We start from the raw sequence: 25,370 nt of genomic DNA, 5'->3' as shown, positions 1-25,370 counted from the left end.
AGGGCCTCAAGTAACTTTGTCCCCAAGCTCCTTGCAGAATGGCAGTGTGTATAGAGACATCCAATAACTCAATCCTCACAGATCTGGCATTTGCAGTAAGTGCATTGTTGAGGACACGGTGTAGCTAGCTGTTAATGGGGCTTGGGTAGCATTGGAAGAGGATTAATTATGAGACTCTGACGCTAGTTGAAGACAGTCTATGTGGGCTTGTGTGGAATTTTCTAGAAATTTGTCTTCATCAGATTCTGAAAAAAGATCTTTTGATTTCAAACCTAACCCCATCCCTTAAATATGATTTTGAGTCAAGTTCCCATGTACTTGTCAGGATGATAACTGATTCAATTTGCATTTACTTAAAAATGTCCCATGACTTCACTTTCTCCCTCTTCTTACCACCAGCAAATAAGAGATTCTACAGGGCCTTGTAAAGACATGTAATTACAAAAGATTCTGGATAGTTGTGTAAGAAAGAGAAAAAAAAAAAGCTAGTGAGTGCTTTGGAAAGTAGTTTCTATTAGTTTCAGAAATCTCTGTAGAATTCGTAGGGTGAAAAAAATATATAGTTGTAGACACTTGAAAACAAGGCTTCTATCAATATTGTGCATCCAAGTATTGCCTGAGGGAACTTGCTAAGATGCAGCTTTCAGCTGGGCACAGTGGCTCATGCCTATAATCGTAGCTACTCAGAAGGATGAGATCTGAGGATGGATGTTAGAAGCCAGCCTGGGCAGGAAAGGCCATGAGAGTTACCTCCAATTAACCACTCAAAAGCCGGAAGTGGAGCTGAGGCTCCAGTGGTAGAGCACTAGCCTTGAGCACAAAAGCTCAGAGACAGTGCCTAGGCCCTAAGTTCAAGCTCCAGGACTGGCATGTGTGTGCACACACATGCACTCTCTCTCTCTTACACACACACACACACACACAGCTTTCTACTCAGCAGAGGTGTGTGTGTGTGTGTGTGTGTGTGTGTGTGTGTGTGTGTGTGTGTGTGTGTGTGTGTGTGTGTGTGTGTGTGTTTAGATTCTGCATTTCTAACAATGCTTTCCAAGTAAGGCCAGTGCCCAGGTCCACAGAACCCAGTCTGCCTAACAATGTCTTAGAAGACAAAATGCAATGTGGCTTTGTTGAAGACAAGGTAGATAAGGGTCACGGTTGTTCTTACCATTAGTGTCTGCCTTCAGGCAAGTATCGGCTGTGTAGGCAGCCTGCTTTTCTTTTTTCAAGGTGTCTTCTGAAAAAGAAGCTATACACAAAACCCATGATAATCTGGTATATTCTCTTCCCAACCTGACTCTCCCCCATAACTGCTTGGGGAGACCAAGGTTAGCCTGATATGAAAACAGCCCAGCTTTGTTAGGGTTAAACAGTTAGACTCTGATTGACCAAATACCCTTCTGGCAGATCTTGCTAGAGTTTTTCTGGCTTATCTGTATTCAAGGCAGACCCTGAAACACTATTTGGACAGTCATTTTTCCATTAGAATGGGAAAGCTGTGGTTACATGATTAAATCAGTTCAAACCACCTTGCCAGGACATCTGTTCTACTATACTATTTGGCTCTTTGCCTTCCTTCTGAAGCCTGAGTCACACAGCCTGACATACTTGCAGCAATGCTGGCCGGGGAGGCAGTAAAGACTTTCCCGCTGTCCTTGGTCATGATCAACAGCTCCATGTCCTTCTTGGCTGGCATGTTGTCTTTTTCCAAGATCAGAAACTTACAGTCCTTGTGTAAAAGGTCATCACTGTGGACACTGGTGGTACCGGCTGGGGAGAAAAGTCATGATGAGAGGAAGGAAAAGGTGCCAGGAGAAGGGAAAGGAAGAGATATGAGCAGCAGAAGGAAGAAGCAAAGAAAGATTAGTGAGAGTGAATGAGGGTTCTCCTGCTCTCAGTGTTTGATGAAAGATCTTGGGACCAAGAATATCTCTCCCTGCATGATATGAGCCCATGTTAATGGTGAGGGCAGAGCTGGGACCAGGAAGGCCAAAGTAAGTCTATGGGCTGCTCATCTCTGGGCACAAAGGAAGCATCCACAACATTGAGTTGTGTTTGGTAATCTCCGAGCACACATGGGTTCTTTCCTCCTCTAGTGCACCATGGCAATGCTTCCCTGTGTGCCAGCCTGATGTCACCACGCACTCACCTGTTGAGGTGGACATGCCGGTGCTCGCAACAGCAGGGCCCTGGGGCATGTTTTTCTTCACACCATAGGCTGCAAAGAGAGGAACTGCTGGGGGTTTGGCCATCATGGGAGGTGGCTCCTGTGGCTAGGAACAGCTAGAGCAGCCTCAGTGAGGAGGCAGCTTTCCCAGTGGAGAAGCAGCAGCTGAAACCAACCTAGGACAGCCTTGGGTAGAATCCTCCTCGTTCCTCTGAGACTGCTAAAGGCTACTTCCTCCAAGAAGTCTTCTTGGACCTCTCCTTTCCCCTTGTAGTCCTACTTGGCCCAGTGTATCCCTGAATTCCCATTGTCTTACACATTTGCTCATTGTCTTGTGTGTGTGTATGTGTGTGTGTGTGTGTGTGTGTGTGTATGTGTGTTGTTAGACTTTCTAGTCCAACTAGACAGCAGATAAGTTGAAAGTGAGAGATGAGGCTTATTCCAGCCACTTCTTCTACCCCAAGTTTGCCAGCTCAGTCATTTGAAGTTGTGAATTGTAATCTAAGAGATCAGTTGGGTCATGAGAGGCCCAGGGACATATTTGGGATATATCATAAGATGGAGATGCCATGACAGTACAGGCTTCTTTGTGTGATAACTCATGTTGGAGCCAGCAAGTGATTACAGTTGGCATCTCTAGGTTGGGAGAAGGGGCTGTTTCATTGATGGGAAAGTTTTATTGATCCTTCTTCTTGTTCTTTGTGTGTGTGTGTGTGTGTGTGTGCCAGTCCTGGGGCTTGAACTCAGCCTAGGCACTGTTTCTGAGCTTCTTTTGCTCAAGGCTAGCACTCTACCACCTTGCCACCTCTGGCTTTTTCTCTTTATGTGGAATCAAACCCAGGACTTCATGCATGCTAGGCAAGCACTCTACCACTAAGCCACATTCCCAGCCCTGATTGGTCCTTCAAATTCAGTTGTTGAAATGGGATATTGGAAGTTGCAGCCTCAGAGGTACCACTTCCCCAGCAGTAGGGGCCATAGACGACCAACCTGTGGACGTGGTGGCTGTGCCCTGGGACAGGGCAGATGAGCTGGGGCCCAGATTGTTTTGCATGCCAAACACTGAAAGAGAGATTGAAAGCAGGTGAGAACAGGATGTGTGAAGATGTCCCTAGCTTCAGACTGGAGCTTTCACACCATTTTCGTGATGAACACCCTTGCAGGTAACAGCCTCCCAGACTTCCTTGGTTCCCACATTCATGGGGCCTGAACTCTGGGCCTGAGCGCTGTCCCTCATTTCTTCAGCTCAAGGCTAGCATTCTACCACTTGAGCTACAACACACTTCTGTTTTTTTTCTGGTGGTTTATTGGAGATAAGAGCTTCACAGCCTTTCCTGCCTGGGCTGGCTTTGAACTGTGATCCTCAGATCTCAGCCTCCTGAGTAGCCAGGATTACAGTGTGAGCCACCAGCTCACACTGACAGGGTAATTTTTTTTTCTTTTTAAAATTTGTATTTATTTTGTTGGTTGTGGGGCTTAAACTCAGGGCCCGGCCTCTGTCCCTGAGCTTTTCTGCTCAAGGCTAGTGCTCTACCACTTTGAACCATAGTGCCATTTCTGGTTTTCTGGTGGTCAATTGGCGATAAGAGTCTTATGGACTTTCCTGCCCAGGCTAGCTATGAATCATGATCCTCGGATCTCAGCCTCCTGAGCAGCTAGGATTATAGGCATGAGCCGCCAGTGTCTGGTAGCAGGTTAATTGCTTCCTACTCAGGCCCCACTTTACTAACAGTTTCACTTGTTGAGTAGTTGTGTCCACACTACTTAATTGCAGTAGTAGTTCACCCAGGGTCTGGAAGATAGTGTGGGAACTATGGGAATTGGAACCAGCTTGATAGACTCCTAGTATTCCTTCAACTCTTCTCTGCACTCAGACATATAAAACTCACTTCACTCCCTGACCTGACCTCTGGTCTCGCTGTGAACAATGTCCAGAAGGCCATTCCTTCCTCGTCACAGCTTCATCCTATCTAGTGTTTGGGGTACAAGATTATGTCTCCAGTGTCAGCCCATCTTCCTTTAGGGCTTGGCTCAGCAAGGACTTTGCAAAAACAACCTAGCAAAGGTAGAAGAAATCAAACATGAAGGCTGGGCCTTCCGGGTCTCTGGTCAATGTGATCGTCCTTGCAGTTACAGGAGCCAAGTGAGTAAAGAAGGCTCATGTGTCATTATATTTACTAGTTATAATGTCACAAGGGGAAGGCAGATTATTTAAAAACAAAAAATGAAAAACAAGTGGGGTTTAGAGGCATGGCTCCAGTCTTGAGTTTAAGGCTCAATACTTTCAAATGCAAGCATATACACATGTATACATGTATAAACATGTATAAACATGGACTAAAACAATATATATGACACAGTGAACACATATTTTTTTAAACAGTCATATGTTTGCATTGGAGGTGAGGCAATGGCATTATTTACTCCTGAATAATTTACTCCAGTGAACAATTACATTTATGAAATCTTTGTAAGAACACTATATTTACAAGATCCTTCTAAATTAGCAACACTGTTCATCCTGAAAATGTTCTAATCTGTCACTCACTAGTCTCCTATTTCTCCAATGGGACCACCACAGAGTAAGTTTGTCTGTGTGAGGTCAGGCCCTCTCCCCTTAGGCCTTCCTTTTGGGGTCATGAGTTCTGTGATTGTCTGCAGGTTCGGTGCCCTCTGGCCTTCAAAATGACAGTGATGCAGAGTGTGCGGAGGAAGATCCTTCCAGAAAGGAAAGCTCTAGGCAGAGAGCATGTTTTCTTAGAAGCATTTTATTTTCCTTGCCAGGAAAGAACCTTCTTGCATTTTTCAGTAGCCAGACTGGAAAAGGCCATTCAAGATGGCAACACTGACCTGAGGAACAGGTGCTGAGTCCCGGCTGCAGGGTGGGAGAACAGGACGTCATATTATTGGGAACTCCAAAGACTGCAGGGGGAATGGGAGGAAGACAGGTGAGAAGGATGTCCAGCTCAGACCAGGGGCAGAGACCCAGATACCATAGATGAACCAGAAGGCATGCCAGGATTGAGTTTTTATATTTTGTTACATTTTTGTTTTTAGGAAAAACTTCATGTCCAGTTCTCTTGCTTTGAAGCATGGATCTGGTGATCTTGGGTTGATTAGACCTGGAATTGACAGTAACTCCAGCCTAAAACTCTCTTGTTAGTGGCCCCCTTTTATTGTATCTTTTTACAACTTTTTTTTTGGTATCAATCCTGGGGTTTGAACTCAGGGCCTGGGGCACTGTCTCTGAGCTTTTGTGCTCAAGGCTAGTATTCTACCACTTGAGTCACAGTTCCATTTCTGGCTTTTTGGTGGTTAATTAGAGAGTCTTATTGACTTTTCTTCTCAGGCTGGCTTTGAACTGTGATCCTTAGATCTCAGCCTTCAGAATAGCTGGGATTATAGGCATGAGCCATTGGTGCCCATCCACAGCCCTCTTATATAGACATAAGGTTAGTTGACTTGCTGAAGGTTCAAAGTCATTTCACACAGAGTGGATCTGTTTCTAGTTTCTGTTTCTTCTTTTCCATTGTATTTCTTCTGATACCTTGTGCTGTGTATACTTTTCTATGGGGGATCTGCCAGAAGCAGCAGCCTCTGGATTGAAATGAAGTTCCAATGGGAATCCCTTGGGCACTTGACTATAGCACACTTCTCTAGGGAGCTCTGGGGATGGAAAATACCCCAGGAGTCTTTCAGCCACAGAGCAGTGGCAGGGTAAGTCCATTATGTGGATGAGAAGAGTGTGTAGTCTAGCACCTACCGGATCCTGCTGAGTAGGCGTTGGTGTTGAGGAGGGAGGAGCTCTGGGTTGTCACATTGTTGTGATAGGTTCCCATGGAGCACCCAGCTGGCAAGGTGGAGGACCACATATGGGAGGGAAGGTTGGTATCCAGGATCGTGGCATCGTAGGTACCCGACACTGTGAATAGAAACACAAACATCTCAGCAAGGGAACCAATCCACACTTCCCTGCTAGGAGAACTTAGCTGCTTGGGCTTCTAGGGATTTTCCACTAGAGATTGTGTATCCCAGGAACTCCTCAGTCCAGGAAAGCCTGAGGCAATTAGCCAGCCCACATTGTGTGTGTGTGTTTGCATGCGCGCGCGTGTGTGTGTGTGTTTGTGTGCTCACGCGTGTATGTGTGTGTGTCTATCCTGGGGTTTGAAATCAGGGCCTTGGTGATGATCCTGAGCTGCTTTTTGCTCAAGGCTAGCACTCTACCATTTGAACCATAGCTTCAATTCTGGCTTTTAGGTAGTTTATTGAAGATCAGAAAACTCTCAGACTTTCCTGTCTGGGCTGGCTTTGAACCATGATCCTCAGATCTCAGCCTCCTGAATAGCCAGGATTACAGGGGTGAGCCACCAGCGCCCAGCACCATCCCACTTTTGACCAAAGTCAAGACCTGACCTCTTAGACTCTTGCCAATTCTCAGTAGATTAATTTTTCCTGGGCTCTAGTAATTTTTTTCTAAACTCTCTCCCCACCTCCAAGTGGGCAGTTCCCACAGGTGGCCTTCCTCTGTACCCTTTTCCAGTCCCTCCATCCTGAAAGATGCTCAGGAGCAGCTAGCTCTGAAACAGCAAACAAGACCTCCCCAATCCAGTGTCTTATCAGACTTCTAGGCACTATGGCAAAGGCAAGCTGTACATGAAGGGAGAGCTCTGGGGAGGAAAGTGCCCTGCAATAGCAGACTAGCCTTTCCTGCTTAAACCCTCGATAAACATTCTTATGTGCTAACCAGACCCACAGGGCACTGTGTCCTGGAGAGGGCTCTTCATGCTGCTTCAAATCTGATGCCAGTTCTGTCCAATCATTATGTGAGAGGCTACACATGCCCTGAGCTTGCCTTTTGCAGGATCTTCCACCCCTTTCCACCATCTTCTAGTGTTTTTTATCCCTCTCCTCCAGGAGTGAATAAGAGGAGAGCTTCATATCACAGCAGACTTGGCTTCTTTTCCCTGTCTAAGGGTCTACTACTTTGTCTTCGGGTCTACGACTTTGTCTTCCTGCCCCCTGTAGAAGGAAGCTCCCTCATTTTTTTGTTTTGTTTTGGTGATGGTCCTAGGGTTTGAACTCAGGACCTGGCACTGTCCCTAAGTTTTTTTTTATTATTATTATTTTAGATTTTGTTTTATTGTCAAAGTGATGTACAGAGGGGTTACAGTTACATAAGTAAGGTAACAAGTACATTTCTTGTCAAACTTGTTACCCCTTCCCTCGTTTTTCTCCTACTTTCCCTCCCCTTCCCCTTCCCATTCCCAACATATTTCCAACATATTGTTTTGATCAAGGCTAGTGCTCTACCACTTCAGCTCACAGCCCTGTTTTCTCCCTAGAGACCCTCCTGTCCAAGAGGATGTCGACCAGGCCCTTCTTGTCTAATGCCTTTTTCTAAATGCTTTCTTCTTGCTATGAGGATGTATTTATACTCATTAGAGAGTGGAAATGTGAAGCCATTCCCCAACACTTTTCACTTGGAGAACCTGCTGGAGGAGAAGCCCTAGGATTTAGAGCTGGCCTGTTAGGTGCTTCCAAAATGGTTGACCAGGCAGGTAAGAGGCACACAGCCCACATATTTACTCTGAGGAAGGAGTGGGTACTTAGTACTTTGTTAAGTTTCTGGCAAAGTATGAAAGGACTCTAGGGTACCACTGAATTTCCCAGCCAGGAGGAGTCTGCCCCGCACTCCCAACCTCCAGGGCAGCCTGGGGCTGTCGGGATTACCTGACTGGGAGCTTGCTGTCACGGTCTTGGTCTCCACAGTGCCCTTCTTGGGGATGGGGAGGGTGTTGGAGGTGTTCCGAGTGGGACTAGCACTTGCTGACCGGCTCCCCTTGAGCAAACGCTTAACATCGTCCAATTCTGTCCCTGTAGAAGAAAAGCTAGACTGTCCACCCAGCCCCAGGAGCCCTTCCCGAGTCTGACCTCACTGGAAGGCACAGGGATGGCACTCTAACTCCCAGGGAAGATAACATCTGCTTCACACACCAAGGCATATTTGGTAAGCTTTATGATTCCTGCCATTTAACTATAGCACTTCCCAACCTGACACTTGGTAATATTAACACAGGGAGCTCAAAGTCCTTGAGTATGCTTCCCTAATTAGACCTCATCAGACACCCCAGGGATGAGTGGATGGCTAGAAGACACTGCCATCTGGGACCAGGCAGTTGGAGAACCAGGTCCTTTGAAACAAAAGGATTAATAGTAGTCTCATCTCCTACACAGGCTGTCATGAATGTCAGGTCCCAAATTTGTATGCCTGGAAGGGCCAAAGGGATTTGTGGCCATAATTCCTAAACATTATGCCTTACTCATATGTGATTTAATTTCAAGTCCATCTGGCTGGTACCATCTGTAGCAAGGTGAACTGGTAGAACAAAGCAGAGAAGGGAGAGGCGAACACATCGTGCAAGGCAATGCATAGCCTTTGGATTTAACACCCCAGACAGGGAAGGACTTGAGTACGAAAATATCAGGTCTGGAGTGATCAAGTCTCTACATCCTCCCTAGCCACCAGCCCAGATCTTCCTTCTCCTACTCCTTGTATTTAGCTCCTACTCTAAAAGGTAAGTTCATTTCAAGATGCTGCTAAATAACTTCTAACAAAGGCAAGAGTTGTCTAACACATTTAATGCACAGAGACTGGGCACTCTCTGACCTGGAAGATGAAGTTCAAACCCTAAGTCTGTATTCTTTTTTTATTTTATAAAGGTGATGTACAGAGAGGTTAGAGTCACATAAGTTAGCTGAAGAGGACATTTCTTTTTGAACAATGTCACCCCTTCCCTCGCTCTCTCCCAGTTTTTCTCTTCCATCCCTACCCACAAGTCACATAGTTCATTATCAACATAGTGTCTAGGGAGTACCATTGCTGCATTTGTTCACCCTTTGTGCCTCCATTTCTGTGCCCACTTGTACCCATAAAGGCAGATAAATGAACAAATAAGACGAAAATAAAAACAGCAATAAAGAAAAAAAGACCAGTTGTTTCCATTTTGATCAATATTAGGTTCTATGCTCAGAGGAATCTTGTACTCTTGACTCTTCTCTCATGGGAACTCTCCCATTGTTCTCCATCCTGAACTGTGCCTCCAGCACCTCCAACTGACTCCATACTTGCAGTCTAACTCTGATCCCCTCTTCCGTCTTCCCTCAAGTGACATCTAACCCCAGGATACCTCTCTGGTCCCACAAGCCTGTCTCCATCTTTCTGGCTTGAGGTAGAGCTGCTGTTCCATGCTTCCCCACCACCGTGAGCTGTGGTGGTTGCTGTTGCACTCTCCCAGCTGACCTCTGAACTACTAAGCAGCAGGGACTATGACTTACTCAGAAACTTTGTCCAAGCACTTATCCTGGGGCCAACCCACTGACGGCCATTACAGATGGTGATGATCATGTGTATGTGCGCGTATACACAAATGTGTACACATGCACATGTGCATCTATGTACACACATCCCACATGTACATGTGCACACATATGTACATGTATATGGAAATCACAAACATTCATAGCAGAGTGTGAGCACAAACGTTACAAGCATGCACATATGCACACATAGCAAGGCATGCACATGTGTGTACATACCACAATGCATACACATGTACAGACATACAATCGCATACACATACATGTGCATACACATAGCAAGGCATAAATACATGCACAACCACACACATAGCGTAGACATGAACACAATGCAAACATGTGAGTACACATGTACACCCATGCACATGTACCACTAGCTCCTAACTCCTAAACATTAAGATGCATTCATATGTGATTGATTTTCAAATGATTTGGATCTTTTCTGCTGCAGCAAGACAGTGACCACTTACATCTGGTAGATGGTGATGCACTCTGAAGTCGAGCTCGGATTTCGCTCTCTGTATAAAGGAAGAGATGGAGAGGCTGTGGGTGCAGAACCTGGACCATAGACCCTGGCATTCAGCCTTGAGCACTGGGCAAATCCTAGGTTACTTTGAGATTTCTGAGTCCTGGGACCTAGACACCTAGGGGCCTCAAGGAGAGAACTGCTAAATAAGGGTCATCCCCTCCCACTTTGCCCACCAACTACAATATTCCCACACACCGAGACCTAAAGAGGCCCCTGGCTGAGCAAGGAAGTCCATTGCCTTCAGTAACAACCATGCCCTTTCTCACCATCCGCTTCACAGTGGCTAGAACCAGGCATTTCTCTTGCCTCTGGGGTGATTCAGGTGTGGGTGAGAGAACTCCAGGCATGGTGCCACATGCCTGAAATTCCAGCATTTGAGAGGCTGAGCCAAGAAGATCAGAAGTTTGAGGCCAGCCTGGACTGCATAGTGTCATGTGGCTTCCCAGGACTCCCTAGAACTTCCCTAGGGCACCAGTTCCCATGGCCTTGCCTCTCTCCCAAAGAGATTATAAAACTCTACCCCAGAATAAATTTAGACAAGATGGGATTTGCTCACCTCCTGATATATGAAGGTAAGGAAAGCGCATCTTGTTAGAATTAGCCAGGAGACCAGAAATGAAATTAGATGTGGCACCTGCATTTTCACATCATCCACAGCTGCTTGACGATCCCCTCAGATTTTCACCATGTGTTTTGATTCCTGCCTCTCGTGGCTGTTAGGCCATTATCAGAAGCCCACCTTCCCATGCTAATAGAGCTGGCTCAAGACTCTTATGGTACTCTATGCTCCTTGGAGCAGAAAACACATCCCACTTCTTGTCTCACTGGCATGGGTTAATAATGCTCAGGGAATTAGTTGAACGAATTGAACTGAACTCAGTCCAGTGGTACTCACCTCGTGTTTGGCTCCGCCCTCTTGTTGTAGAAGATGCTGAGAAAACAGAGAAATGTAATCTTAGGCATATATATATATATATATATATATATATATATATATATATACATATATATGTGAAATAGGCTGAGTATTTTTGATATGGAGGTAGATATAGTCAAGGGTTTTTTTTTCATAGTATTAAATCCAGATATTAGGCCTTTTAGTACAGCACCAACCCAGATGCCCCTCAGTAGATGAATGGATCAAGAAAATATGGTATATATACACAATGGAATTCTATGCCTCCATCAAAAAGAATGACATTGCCTCATTTGTTAGGAAATGGAAAGACATGGAAAAAATTATATTAAGTGAAGTAAAACAGGCCCAAAGAAGCATAGGTCCCATGGTTTCCCTTATTTTCAATAACTAGTATATGTCTGAGATAAGCAGAAATGGTCAGATAAGTTGTTAGGCAAAATGAACCCCAAGATAAGGACTCAAATGTTTTTTCTTTCTTGCTATTGTTTCTAACATATTTATAAGATGATTTTTTGTTGCTTTGTATGTCCCTCCCCCATGGTGTAACCCCTGTTTTCACTGTATTTGATGTTGGTATAATTTGTGGAGGGGAAAGGAAAAAACAAATTGTTTAAATAGGGATGCAGGTGGACCCATTGCAACAATGAGATGTACAAGATGTTATGTTGAAAAACGAACTTTACAATTGTGGGGGGGGGGGACAGGAGGAGAGATGAGAAAGGAGATGGGAAGGGATGGGAAGGGGAAACAAAGGAGGAGGCAACAATGCTTGATAAGAAATGTGCTTGGGCTAGGAAGGTGGCTCAGTGGTAGTGCGCTTGCCTTGCATGCCTGAGGCCCTGGGTTCGATTCCCTAGCACCACATAAGAAAAAAGAAAAAAGCCGGAAGTGGCACTGTGGCTCAAGTGGTAGAGCACTAGCCTTGAGCTGAAGAGCTGAGGGACAGCACCCAGGCCCAGAGTTCAGGCCCCACGACCAGACCCCCCGCCCCCCAAAAAAGAAATGTGCTCATTACCTTGCTCATGTAATTGTAACCCTTCTGTATGGTATTTTCATAATAAAAAACTTATTAATAATTAAACAAATAATGACTGAAGGCCAAAAGGCAGAGGATGTTGTGGAATTTTTCGGTGCATTTAGGGTGCGAGATTAACTAAATGAGAGTTGTTAGCTGCAGCAACCCATTTGGGAGTATGACCCTTCGGACTGGATGGCAACATGGTCAGATGGATCCAAAGGCTGCCACATGTTCCGTTTCTTTTGTTTATGAGAATCTGCCTTTGGTTTTCTGACTGTGAGCAAATAAAGAAAATAATAATCACTAGAGAAATCACCGGTCACACCAATTCATGTGCACAGTGAAGTTCCAAGAACATGGACTGGAGACTTAGGGCCAAGTAGAGGCTCAGCCTGGGGTGTCACTGGGCCATGGTGTGGCCCTTGGAGGTGAGCTACGATGGAGGGTTGGGCTGCTGTGTGCTGGCGTGTTGTAACTGCTGCTTGTCTTTGCTGGCAGGTCTCTGCATCTCATGGAAGGAGGAAACCCTGCAATTAGTGCTTGGCCTTAGGGTTACATCTGTCCAAGCATGAACCCTGTTCAAACAACTTGCCATTTTAATGTATTGGGAGCAAATGTTTATGACAGCAAGTTAATGTGACTGACAGTCCCTTGGGGGCCTCAGGATGAAGTGAGGGGAAAAAAGAGGTCATCAGAATTCAGACTCCTTATAGAAAAATCCCTTTAGTTCATGATGTTCCCTGACCATGACTTTATCTTCTAGCATTTTTTTCTTTTTTTTAGTTGGTTGTGGGGCTTGAACTCAGGGCCTGGGTGCTGTCCTTCAGCTTTTGTGCTCAAGACTAGCACGCTATCACTTTAAGACACAGCTCCACTTCTGTTAAGAGTCTCACAGAGGCTGGCTTTGTACCTCCATCCTCAGATCTCAGCTAGGATTACAGGCGTGAGCCACCAGTGTCTCATTTGTACTGTCTCATATAAGCATTTCACTAGAAAATAAGGAGAGGACATACCATATTCCTTCCGAGGATACTCTGGGGATGAGTTGCCACTGGAACTCCCTGGAGAGAGAAGGAAACAGTACAAATGAGCTCTAGTGCTTTCTGGGGAGTGTGCATGTGGTGGGGGTGGGGACCAGGGAGAGGTGCTGGGTACTTTCTGAACCTCCACAGCTCCAAGTGTTTCAGTAGGGATGGAGCTGTGCTCTTAGCAGAATGTAGTATCTTAGTGGGGTCCACATCTGGGGCTCCCTGGTTTAATTGTGGGCACCGCCACAGTGTAGCTTGGGTGGGAAACCTCTACAGAATGACTACTTCCTGTTTCCCTTACATTTAGTCAGTCCCGCACCCCATCAATTCCATCTTTCATACTTTGTCCCAACACAGGTCCTCTGACCATGGCAGACAAGATTCACTGTTCATGACTTCCAGAGTTCAAGTCCTGGTCCCAAATATGACTGTGGCCAAATAAAGTAAAAAAAAGTCTTATCGTAGCCCAGAAGCTGGTTTTTCCACCACTGCCTTTTACGATGCAAGCCATGATCTCTCCTGCCTGTCTTGGCATATGCTGCTGCTTCCCCAGCCTGGATTCTCCTCTCTGTTTCTGCATGTCAAAATCACAAACATGAGGATGGCACAGCTCAGATGCCACCTCCTCCAAAGCCTTCCCTGATTTCCTCAGTTGAGGATGGTCATTGCCTTCTGCTCCACATTACAGCTTTTTATCCAGCATCTCAGTTTATGAGATAACAAGGTCCTTGAGGACAAGATCCATGTCTGGCTCACTTAAATGTCCATCAAGCCATTGCATGCAGTGTTAAGCACATGATAAAAAGCAAGCTGAGCTGGGTGTTGGTGGTTCATGTCTGTGTTCCTAGCTACTCAAGAGGCTGAGATCTGAAAACTGCAGTTCAGAGCCAGCAAGGCAGCCTGGGCAAGAAAGACCATGAGAATCTTATATCCTTATTTCCAATTAATAAGCAAAAGGCCAGGAGTGGGGCTTTGGCTCAAGTGGAAGATTGCTAGCCTTGAGTGAAAAATAAATAACCTAAGAGACAGTGCCCAGAACCTGAGGTTCAAGCCCTAGTATAGACACACACACACACACACACACACACACACACACACACACAAATCAAATAGAAAAAATGACTACATGGGTAAGTGAATGAAATCTTCCAGTGATGTGTCCATAGAAGGAATAAGGAAGGAGCAGAAGCTGGTAGGGTAGGGTGGTGAAGAGGAGGGGAAGAATGCAGACACAGGTGAAACTGGTGGCCAATGTGCAAATCTGCAGAAAATCTGTGAAGTTCTGTGGGGAAGAGAATGGTTCTTTGCTATGGATACCTTCATACATTCCATGGCGGGCACCATGAGTCTTCCTTTCAAAGGTTGAACCCGGTGAGTTGGGCAGAGTGGAGGCCGGTGAATGAGCTCTTCTGTAGCTGGAGGTGGAGGTGTTACCTCGTATGCTTCCACCTACAAGCGAGGAAAAATATAGATCCTTGTAACACTTCAACAGACATGAATCTCATGGCATTGACATCCAGTTGTATTACCAAGTACACTTGGGCTGCTCACAGCTAGGGAGGGATCAGCAGGAGGACCAAGATCTAGCTGTTAGGAGAGCCCAGATGAAAGGTGACTACTCAGAAACTGAAGGGCATAACTGACGTCAAGGCCTTTCTTCAACCTCACTTGAAGGCAAAGAGGTCCCTCAAGTGCACAGGAATAGCAAACATTCTGCAGGGCTTTCTGAGGCTCTGATTTTTTAAAATAAGTTTTTTTTATTGTGAAAATACTGTACAATCACATGAGCAAGGTGATGAATACATTTCTTATCAAGCATTGTTGCCTCCTCCTTTGTTTTTCCCCTCCCATCCCTTCTCTCCCATCTCCACAACTACATTCCTCCCCCCCTCCCACCACCCCGCCAGGCCTAAATTGTAAAGTTTGTTTTTTGACATAGCGTCTTGTACATCTCACTGTTGCAGTGGGTCAACCTGTATCCCTATTTAAACAATTTGTTTTTCCCTTCTGCTCCCCAAATTATACCAACATCAAATATAGCCATGGGGAGGGACATACAAAGCAACAAAAAATCACGTGGTACCTTATAAATACATTAGAAACAATAGCAAGAAAGAAAAAAACCACTTGTGTCCTTATCTTGGGGTTCATTTTGCTTAACATCATCTTATTTGACCTTTTCTGCTTGACTCAGACATATACTAGTTATTGCAAATAAGGGAAACCATGGACCTATGGTTCTTTGCACATGGCTTACTTCACTTAATATAATTTTTTCCAAGTCTTTCCATTTCCTAACAAATGGGGCAATGTCATTCTTTCTAATGGAAGCATAGAATTCCATTGTGTATGTATACCACATGTTTAATGGTAGACCTGCTTGGACAGGCTAGAAAATAATCTGCAATGGAATGGCTCTCAAAACAAAGGGCAGGTGCTTCTCTTTTCAACCTGGCCCCTTTTTAGTGCTTTGGTGTGTGTGTGTGTGTGTGTGTGTGTGTGTGTGTGTGTGTGTGTGTGTGTGTGTGTGTGTGTGTGTGTGTGTGTGTGTGTGTGTGTGTGTGTGTGTGTGTGTGTGTGTGTGTGTGTGTGTGTGTGTGTGTGTGTGTGTGTGTGTATGCTGGTACTGGGGCTTGAACTCAGGCCTTCATGTTCCCTTGGCTTTTTCAATCAAGGCTACCACTTGAGCTACAGCCCTACTTCTGGTATTTTGCAATGGAGACAAGAGTCTTATGGACTTTTTTTTTTTTGGTCAGTAGTGGGGCTTGAACTCACTTGGAGCTTGGGCGCTGTCCATGAGCTCTTTGCTCAAGGCTAGCACACAACCACTTTGAGCAACAGTGTTATTTCCTCTCATGGACTTTTTGCCTGCACTGTCTTTGAATTGAGATCCTTAGATCAACATCTCTTGGGTAGCTAGGATTACAGGTGTGAACCACTGGTGTCCAACTCCACCTGGTCCTTCATGTGTCTTGAGCTTTAGGGATTTTATGTATACCCTTGTTCTTTATTTGTTTGCTTTATTTCCTTTGCCTTGTTCTGTTCTGTTTTCCTGTATGGGGAATAAAAAGCTTATGCTGGCTGCTTGCTTGGTGACCATTAGAGGACAGATTACACGTCACCAGATTCTCTCAGCACAGGAATCTGATTGTTAATCTCCCCCCCCCTCCTCCTCTTCCTCTTCCTCCTCCTCTTCTTCCTCCTCCATCTCCTCTTCCTTCCTTTCTCTCTCTCTCTTTTTCTTTAGTTAATTCAAACTGAAAACCCTAAGTGTGAATACCCTAAAACAAGTTGGATTAAAGAGAATGATTCAGTGGGAAAAGAGCCACTTTCCCCTGAATTGATAATAGTTACTGAGATTTGAAAACTGGATCAATTGAAGTAGGGTTCCAATGGTGACAACTTGAAAGTTGCATCCTCCTTAGGTCAGATAACTCTGCAGGGCATTTGGAATACACAACAGTCTGTGTCATGAGCGGACTGAGGACTGAGTCTCACAGTCTCGTTAGTGGGTCTTTCTCAGTGATTCTCTCTCAGTCCTTCTTTCCAAATTCCCCTCCATCGTTGGCACTTACTAGAGTTGATGTAGCCACTGCTGCCATGAGTCAGGCTTTGTTTCTCCAGCCGGCTCCCTCCACCAAGTGAGCCTGTTTTAGCATAGCCATTGCTGGTCCCTCCTTCTGCCAGAACCAAAAAAATCAGGTTACAAATTTAAGCTGGAGTCAGCCAGTAGTTCCCCTCATCCCTTGCCCAATGGACACCTTCCCTGTCTCCTACTTGGACCCTCCCAATTAGGGAGGTATGAGCTGCCATATTCCAGCTTGGCCATATCCAGACCTGGAGTGGATAGTCACTCAGTCTGACAGGAGAGCCTTCTGGGGGAACACAGCAAGTAACTCACTAGGAAAATGGAAGTATTAGACAAGATGGCTGCGTGATGCCAGGCTCATTGAGCCCAGATCGTGGTTGGGCTTGCTCTTTTCAAATACTGACCAAAGCCCTGACATGGCAGTCACTGGAAATGTTGGAGGGGACAAATGGCAGCTTTGGGGCCCATCAGTCCACTATGACTGCATCAGCTTTGCCTTGGCTGGGTGAGTTCTTCCCATTCTAGAGGCACAGGGTTACTTTAGCGTTTAGTCTCTAGTAGAAGAATTCCTAGAAATGGGAGCTTGATATGCATCAAGCTATTCCATACTCAAGGTGGCTAGGATTCCTAATATTTTAGTGACTATTACAAGCACATCTATAGAGACCAAAAGGAGACACGTGGTTTCTCTTGCTCAGTGGGAGAGTGAGCGCCCACATTCAAGGTTACGACATGGGACCTTCACACATGCCCTAGGAAGAAGTAAGCCACTTACTTGGTGGTAAGGATGTAAGTCTTGTAGTTACTGTTTCGGTGATAACTAGAAAAGAAAAAGAAAAGAAGGGGACTTCTTACGGAATGCACTGACATCTCTGTGTTTGACAAGGCCTGGTGTCTGTCATAGGCTAAGCACAGTCAGGTAGGGTCAATAAAGATCTTCGTATACCTGTGCCGAAAAGGGATCTGAACCACTGTGCATAATTGGAATCTGACCCATTGTACATGACAATATGAGCAATAACAAGGGGCCTCAAGGAACCCAGAAAAGTTCTTTTTTTTTTTTTTTTCTGGAACCAAAGGAAGTTATCTGCTGATTTGCTGTCTTTTGATGACAGCTGCACTTTAGGCTGGGGTTTGACTTTGAAAGAGGGGCAGCCAGGCCCTTTTGTCTTAAATGATACTGTCTCTATCCTATTCCTTCCCAAAGACCTCTATCTCCCCCATCCCCCCAGGCCATCTTGGGCCAATACCCTGACGGATTTCCCTGTGGACTTCCTGATGAAGTGGGAGGTATTGCAAGAACGTTACAATTCATCCCGGAATCTCTAGGGCTAGTCCTCAGTGTAGAAAAGCAGGAGAGGGAGGTCTGAGTTAGTGACTTTTGGAGGTAGTTGATATTGGTGATAGATGAACTTCAAAGACAGACTTGAAGAGTCAGACCCTGACTCCCCCACTGAGTTTCTGTAGATCTGAGTGGTAGTGAATATAGGGAGATTATAATGGCCTCAGGTCTTTTAGGAAACCTGTTAAAAGCAAGGGCTTGTGTCTCCCAGGGTAGTCTTACTCCTGCAGCAGCATGAAGAGTGGATGTTCTCTAAACTGTAGCACAGGGCCAAATTGTGTCTACCCATGGCCATCACTACTTCCTTTGCTGTTAGGCTTGTCTGGCTAGGCTTGCTGGTCTTTAAAGGCAAACATCTCTTTTAGGTATGTGTGTATGTGTGTCATGTGGTATGAGGGTGGAGGTGATGAATGGAGGAAAGAGTGGGAGGAGATGGAGGGTCTTTTTTGTGCTACTTGAATCCTGCTATTGGCCCCTCTCCAGCACACCATCTCCTTCCCCCCTGTCCTTCTTCCTGATTAATTCCGTTATCCTGACAGGAACACGGAGTTATGAATGTAGTAGAAACAGAATTCAATACTTCAAAGGGAATAGTTTTACAGAAGAAAGTGGCAGCTTCATTTGAATAATAGTCCTTGAGCGTTCACTAAACCTCTCACTGTAGAGACCTTTGGGATTCTTTGACACACAAAAATAAATTATTTCTTGACCTAAAGTTTCAAGTCTATGAAGCTAGATATTTTTTTTAAATTGGGAATACAGGAAAGTCACAGAATAAGTGAAAATGTTCCCTAATTTAGAATTGCTAAGGGAAAAGTTTAAATGTCTCTGAATTTATCATTGGGGCAGTTTCACAAAATATCTGCTTTTGATTTTTAGTGTAGAGTTTGACTAGGACACTAGTGTTGTTTCAAACTTAGTTTCTGCAGTAACTGAGATATTTTATAATTTTAGGTTATATTTGTTGCTTTATGTACATAGGAAATGATTAAATAAACTGGTGAATTTGTTCAACAGAATATTAAAACCATTAAAAGTGCTAGTTATAAAAACTATACATTTCCTTCCTTCCTTCCTTCCTTCCTTCCTTCCTTCCTTCCTTCCTTCCTTCCTTCCTTCCTTCCTCCTTCCTTCCTTGTTTTCTTCCTTCCTTTCTTCCTTCTTCCTTCTCTTTTTATCTCTCTTCCGCCTTTTCTCCCTCCTCTTCCCCCTTCCTCTTTTCCTCCTTTCCTTGTTCAGGGATCAAGCTTATATACTAGGCAAGTTCTATACTGATAAACCACACCCTCAGCTCCAGAAAGAATGTTTTTCATCCTAGAATAAAGTGCAGGACATATTTTGATTGTAAATGTGCTTTTTTAAAAAAAGGTACCAGCTTATAGAAGGAATAAAATCAACAAGTGCTAGACTATAGAAAGGAATAAAATCCACTTAAGAACATACTATAAGAATGGTATAGTGGTTGTAGTGGATTTACAAATGAATTATTTTTATTTCCAAAGTTTTTATTTACTTTTATAATGAGAGCATTATAATTTTTTTCTTTTCTTTTCTTTTCTTTTTTTGTTGGTTGTGGGGCCTGAACTCTGGGCCTGGGCGCTGTCCCTCAGCTCTTCAGCTCAAGGCTAGCACTCTACCACTTGAGCCACAGCACCACTTCTGGCTTTTTCTACTTATGTGGTGCTGAGGAATCGAACCCATGGCCTCATGCATGCAAGGCAAGCACTCTACCACTGAGCCACCTTCCCAGTCCCGAAAGCATTATAAATTTTAAAAATTGATATGCTCTTACTTCTTTCAGTGACTTCGGTACCATCTCGTTTGTTTTTCTTGGTTACGTCCATCCCATAGCCACCTGTCGGAAAATGGCAGAAATCATGAAGGGCCATGCCTCTTACTGTTGATTTTAGCAAGTTTAGGTTCTTGCTGTTCAAACTGAAACCCCAAACTCTCATCTCTAGAACTCAAAGCATAACAAATTTCCATTTGTTTTTGCCATCAATTGCAAGGGGCAGACTTCAACAGCCCTGCCTGGATTCTACTCCTTTGTCCTGGGATCTTGTTTTGCAGAATCTAATATCAGCCTGTTGAGCATCCAAGGACTTACCCAGCAGCCACAATGGTTTGACCTGTGTGTGCTGATAAAGCCTCCATTCTTTGCCAAGGTCATAAGTAACTGAAGGATGTCCGTCTGTCAAAGTACTTGGTTCTATTGACTAGTTCATTTTGACATGCTCTACAGTGTTCTGTGTTATAGATGAAACAGATACAAAGAATTCATGTGGCTGTAAGAATGGTGCTTGATGGATTTGAGTCAATATTACTTTGATTGTCATATTTGCATGGAATGCTACACTTTCCAGTGAGTGGAATTTTCTTTCTTTTGTTTAATGTTAGTTAAAAGTAGTTGGACAAAGGGATTTCAAGTCGGTGTATGAGTACAATGGATCTTGGTCAATATCTCCCCTTTCATCATGCTCATCTTTCCTAACCTCACCTATCCCCTTGATTTACGTGGCTCCATTTTCACATATGTACATTGAGTATTATGGTCACATTCAACCAACTTTCCTCTCCCCCCTACCCCTTGACCAATATGTTGGGGGTGGGGATAAACGTAAGCCAACCTGTGTCAATATTCTTTTTGATGCCAATGCAGTTGTAAAATACACTTGTCAGAAGTTTCTTTTTCTTTTCATTTCTTCTTTTTATTCATGGAAGAAAGGACCCACAAGGGCAAAAATATTTATGGTTCATGAAAGTCTTAGCATATCCCTGGGTGACTTCCTTGCTGGGGACCAAGGCCATATGAGATCAGCTGTCAGCTACCCAGTGGAATTAATCAAGACTGGCACAGTGAGCTTTAGGGCCTGGTTGAAGGTGCCAACTTCTTGCTCATCATTGGTGTTACTTAAATGTAGCTCTAGGCAGGGAATGAGGTACTATGGAAAAATTTCTAGCTGGCTCTGAGATGTCATAGAATGTCTTCACAGGCATATTTCCTGAAGCTAAGAGGAAGGTTTCCAGAAATACCTTAATAAGGAAGTCCAGCCTCATTAGAGGCCAAACATGGCCTTTGACTATGCCTGCAGCGTAGCTATAACCTATATGACCACACCATGAGAATCTACATGCAGCTGGACATTTTTTGAAAGCCTTAGTTTAGCGTTATCTTCCTTCTGGATCTCTGAAGCCCCCTTCTACCTTATATTTTATTTATTTATTTTTAATTTTTTTCCTCCACATAGTCATTCCTTAAGGACCTGGAGACATGTGTTGTTGGCTGCCAATAGGGAGATAAACAGCTATCTAGAATGGCAGCTGAGTTGATAGGAAATATTATTCTAAAAAGGACTATTTGCAATAATCTTCAAAAACTTTTACTATTCACAAATTGTTGCTTATTTTTGATCTTTCAGCAAAATTTACAGCTACAATTGGCTGGGTTTATTCTACTGGTCACAGTTAAGGAAGATGGATGATAGCTTGGCTCAGTAAGAGCTCAGTCTCTGGACAGCTAATCTAGCAAATTCTGCTTTTTTTCCCCCTGAATCCAGAAAAATAATAGGCATTTCTAGGCTTTTCATCTATTCCCTAAATTCCAGTGACAGAACTTCAATTTCTATAGCAAAAAGCTAAGGTTTTCTCTAACTTTCCGAAAGCACCAAGCAAACAAAAAACCCAGCCAGCTGAGAAACCAAATGCTCCCTCCCCTCCTCCCTACTTTAAGGGCTTGGAAGATCCTCAGTTGAAGGTAGCGGTAGCTGTGCCTGGCCCAACAAGGCCCTGGGCATTCCTCTCTCTTAGCCTGCAGCTCTGTGCAGAATTCTCTGCCAGACTGACAATTGGAGGTGGCAGGCCCGTGTTGGGAGAAAGATTCCTTTAAACTATAGCTATAAGAAGGGACTTTCTGTTTAATGAAGGCACAAAGCTGGGCTAGGATCCCATAGGGCCCACAGCAGGCCTTCCCACAGCCCTTCTGTTGAAAACATTGGCAGTACTGGTAGGGTCTTAAAGTGTAACATCAGGGAAAGAACAGCTTGGCCATGTTCGTGCCCAGGCCTGCCCTTCTTGGCAATTCTCACCTGAGCTCTCGTCTACCACTTAATGGAAGCTCTGTCAAGTAGCATAATTTTAAACTTCCTAGACATTGGGGCTCTTCTCTAACAGTCAGGATGAGTGGTTCATTCAAGTTCCCAATTCTATAATGATGCTTATTTGTATCTATGGTTCTTTTATTAAATTATTTTTTTCATAGACATATAATTAGCTATACCTATTTATGGGATATGGTAGGATAATTTAATATATAAACACATGCTATAGTCTAATCAATGTAAATAGTATTTCTGTATCTTTAAACATTGATCATATTTTGGTGTTTGGAGCATACAAACTCTTGTACTTTTGTTTTTTTTTATAAAATACACCATAAGTTGTAAACTATAGTCACCACACTGTGCTATCAACCACTGGGACTTAATTCTTATCAGACTAGATATTTGATCCTTTATGTCCTTTCTACAATCCCCTCTTCTCTTTGCCTCCTACATTGTCCCGGCTCTAATAAATACTATTTTCTCTGCTTAAGATCAAGTCTTTTAGTTTCTACATGAGTGAACAGACCCATAGTTCACTGATGGACTATCCACACCAAAGTTCTCAGAGACTGCTTGGTAGTTATTGCATAGCTAATGTCCTTTCAACAATGTTGAAATTTCCTTAGGCAAAAAGACTCAATTTAAGTCATCTTCCTACTTTAATGAATTTTTCTTCCTTTCTACTTCCTTTAAATGAGATTGCCTCTATGTAAATCTACCCAGATCAGGATGCTTCCTAAACACTCACCATGTGATAGCAAGCTATCACATTGACTATGTCTTCTAATGACATAAGATACACTTTGTTCTTGATACAAGAAGGCAATAAAAAATTGGTATTTTTCTTATTTTAGTTTTAGGATGAAGCATTCCTATACTATTGAAGAAATTACAAGTATTTTTTGTAACACCTACCACTACAAAGTCTGCACACTTTAAATTTTAAAACAAAACAACATTATGGAAGTGTGAGAACCCACTGTTTATTGCTCTGACCTCATGTAACAATCAAGCAGGTAAATTGCCAGGAAAACCAGTGTCCTTGGCTTGCTGTTGTCGAGATTTTGTCTCACCAACACTCAGATATGAGTTCCCACTTACTACATCTGGCTACCCTTGATTTGTATGCCCACAGCAGGCAAGGTAGGACACCAGCTTTGTGACTTTGTCAGCTCGTTTGGGATCAAGGCTGCTGCCATTAATAACATCAAATGAACCTAACAATGCCCATGCAGACTATATGGTCAGTCCTAAGGGAAGAATGAGGTTATCTCTTGGGTTGGATTCATTTCACCAAAATAGAAGGTATTTCTGTACATGTTTGTAAGGGACTTTAGTAGATCCATGCACACTGACCAGACTCATGCCGGGAGTGGGCATGGGGGAATGAAGGACCTAAGAGCAAAGCAGACCCCCGATTCCTTGTGGGTGCCATCAGCCTACATGTTTTAGGTGAGCTCTGTCTTGGATCTGTGCCTCTGCTCTAGGAAAGAACACACAAGGGCTTACCGAAAAAATACTTCCATTCCTTCAACAAAGACCTTGTAAGAATTTCACCACATTTAAAGACCTAACAAACTCCAGTTTGTTAGTCTTCCTGATGAACTGTTTCTCCAGAGGAATGAGGTGTCAGAGACGTGCCTCCACTTAAAAAATTAACTGGGAAGTGAATATTTCTCAGTTAGAAGTTACTGTAGTCCAGTAAGTCTTACCCCAAGGGGTGTGTGTGTGTGTGTGTGTGTGTGTGTGTGTGTGTGTGTGTGTCTGTCTGTCTGTCTGTCTGTCTGTGCGTGTCTGTGTGTGTCTGTGTGTGAGGGACGGGTGAAGAGAAAGGGGCCAAGCTGGTCAGTGAGAGTATAAACACAGGAAAATGTTTCTCCCTGTCCCTGTCCCTCTCCCTGTCCCTCTCTCCCTCTCTCTGTCTCTGTCTCTCTCTCCTTGCCCCCCTCCTTCCTCCAAGTTTGACTTCAAGAAAATTCTTGGACCATTCAGAGATTTCACTTTACTTTAGAATATGGGCAGTAGAGGTTTTACAGCGTGATAAACAGCAATGTCTACCCGGCCTCACAGCTTCACTGGAACCTGCCAGCTTCGCTCCTACACTTGAACTTCACCCCTGAGCCATTCTCTCTCCAGTGGGAAGAGGGAGACAGAAGGAGGGGAAGAGCCAGACAGCCAGAGAGGAAATTGAGCTTGAGAGACAAGGAATTAACAGTTTGTATCATATTCTAAATAAAACAACTTTGCCACAGACAATAACACAGAAAAATCGTGCCACTAAATCTCGACTTCTCTGTCACATCCACAGACTTTTCTTGTTATTCTTTTAAAAAGATCTGTCTTACGCAAAGTGCAGACACTAAAGTCATCAGTTATGCCAACTAATCACTTCAACCATATCTCTAGGGACTAAAGAGCTTCATCTTATTCATTTTCCCCCAATGAAGATTTAATTTCGAAGTGGCAAACCTAAAATCAAAGTTTCAGAAAAAGGGAGCCAGGTCAGTCTTCCCGTTACTCACCTGGCTTGCGATTCTGAAGGAACTGAAAACACCTTCAACGAATGCCTTTTCTCTCACTTTCTTCCTCTGATGCTTTCTTCTAGAAATTTGCAGTGCCTACTTTTTTTTTTTTTTTATCCAGATCCAGCCAAGGTGTGTTAAAGCTGAGTGATCTTCCAAAAATGTTCACTTCTCCTTCTCTTCCCACCCCCCTTCCCTTGTTTCTTTCAGCGCTTAGCTTCCAAACAAGTCCTGACAAAGGTGTGTCGTGGTTTACTGCCTTACTCCACCCTTCCAATTATCTGACACTTGCTGGATTAAAACAAAACAAAAAAATCTGCCTCCAGGAACCAAACTTTACAAGAAGCAAAAGCTTCTTCTGCCAGTTTAGGTAGATTAACCATTTCTAGCCCCATGGGAAAAGGAAACAAGAGGCCAGAACACAGGAAATGCCCTTCAGAACTTTTTACCTTCTACTGGAGAATTGCTCCAACTTGGCATTCCCCTACTCCAGCCGTGGGATACCCCAGCCCAGTGAGCGTGACTCACGGGGTACCTTAGGCACACCTTAGGCGGGAGATGAGGTCAAAGTGTCTGGAGCCCTAGAAAACTATGGGTAATTAGTAGTCAACATTTGTTTTTTCCCTCTCCATGCCTTTGCTATCCTTCCTTTGCCTCAAGCCAGGTCTTTTTTTTCCATCTGAAGAGCAGTTAGTGAACTCTAATGCATAAGATGCTCATGACTGGAAAGGTTATGATGGATTAAGCGTTCTAGTTTGGGGAGAGGGGTAAGCAAGTAGGTGATA

General features: G+C 44.1%; 1 protein-coding gene across 1 annotated transcript in view; it reads right to left on the bottom strand.

Moving 5' to 3' along the window:
- The window catches only part of Col17a1 (collagen type XVII alpha 1 chain), a 51,647-nt gene extending 26,759 nt beyond the window's left edge, over positions 1 to 24,888 (bottom strand). Inside the window, exons 1-15 of the mRNA XM_069994043.1 lie at positions 24,586 to 24,888; positions 19,756 to 19,818; positions 17,397 to 17,441; positions 16,608 to 16,712; positions 14,350 to 14,481; positions 13,018 to 13,065; positions 10,963 to 10,998; positions 10,009 to 10,056; positions 7,892 to 8,035; positions 5,925 to 6,083; positions 5,012 to 5,083; positions 3,152 to 3,223; positions 2,144 to 2,212; positions 1,603 to 1,764; positions 1,163 to 1,243 (exon numbers count right to left, since the gene is read on the bottom strand). Of these exons, the coding sequence (XP_069850144.1) occupies positions 1,163 to 1,243; positions 1,603 to 1,764; positions 2,144 to 2,212; positions 3,152 to 3,223; positions 5,012 to 5,083; positions 5,925 to 6,083; positions 7,892 to 8,035; positions 10,009 to 10,056; positions 10,963 to 10,998; positions 13,018 to 13,065; positions 14,350 to 14,481; positions 16,608 to 16,712; positions 17,397 to 17,441; positions 19,756 to 19,807 (1,225 nt within the window). The 5' untranslated portion in view covers positions 19,808 to 19,818; positions 24,586 to 24,888. The remainder of the gene's footprint in view (positions 1 to 1,162; positions 1,244 to 1,602; positions 1,765 to 2,143; positions 2,213 to 3,151; positions 3,224 to 5,011; positions 5,084 to 5,924; positions 6,084 to 7,891; positions 8,036 to 10,008; positions 10,057 to 10,962; positions 10,999 to 13,017; positions 13,066 to 14,349; positions 14,482 to 16,607; positions 16,713 to 17,396; positions 17,442 to 19,755; positions 19,819 to 24,585) is intronic.
- Between the last annotated feature and the right edge of the window lie 482 nt (positions 24,889 to 25,370).

The sequence above is a fragment of the Dipodomys merriami genome, unplaced genomic scaffold (assembly GCF_024711535.1).
Source record: "Dipodomys merriami isolate MVZ:Mamm:240054 unplaced genomic scaffold, mDipMer1.0.p SCAF_102, whole genome shotgun sequence".
Classification (NCBI taxonomy): Eukaryota; Metazoa; Chordata; class Mammalia; order Rodentia; family Heteromyidae; genus Dipodomys; species Dipodomys merriami.
Note: the sequence above shows the minus strand (reverse complement) of the source record. Positions and strands in the feature narration are given on the sequence as shown.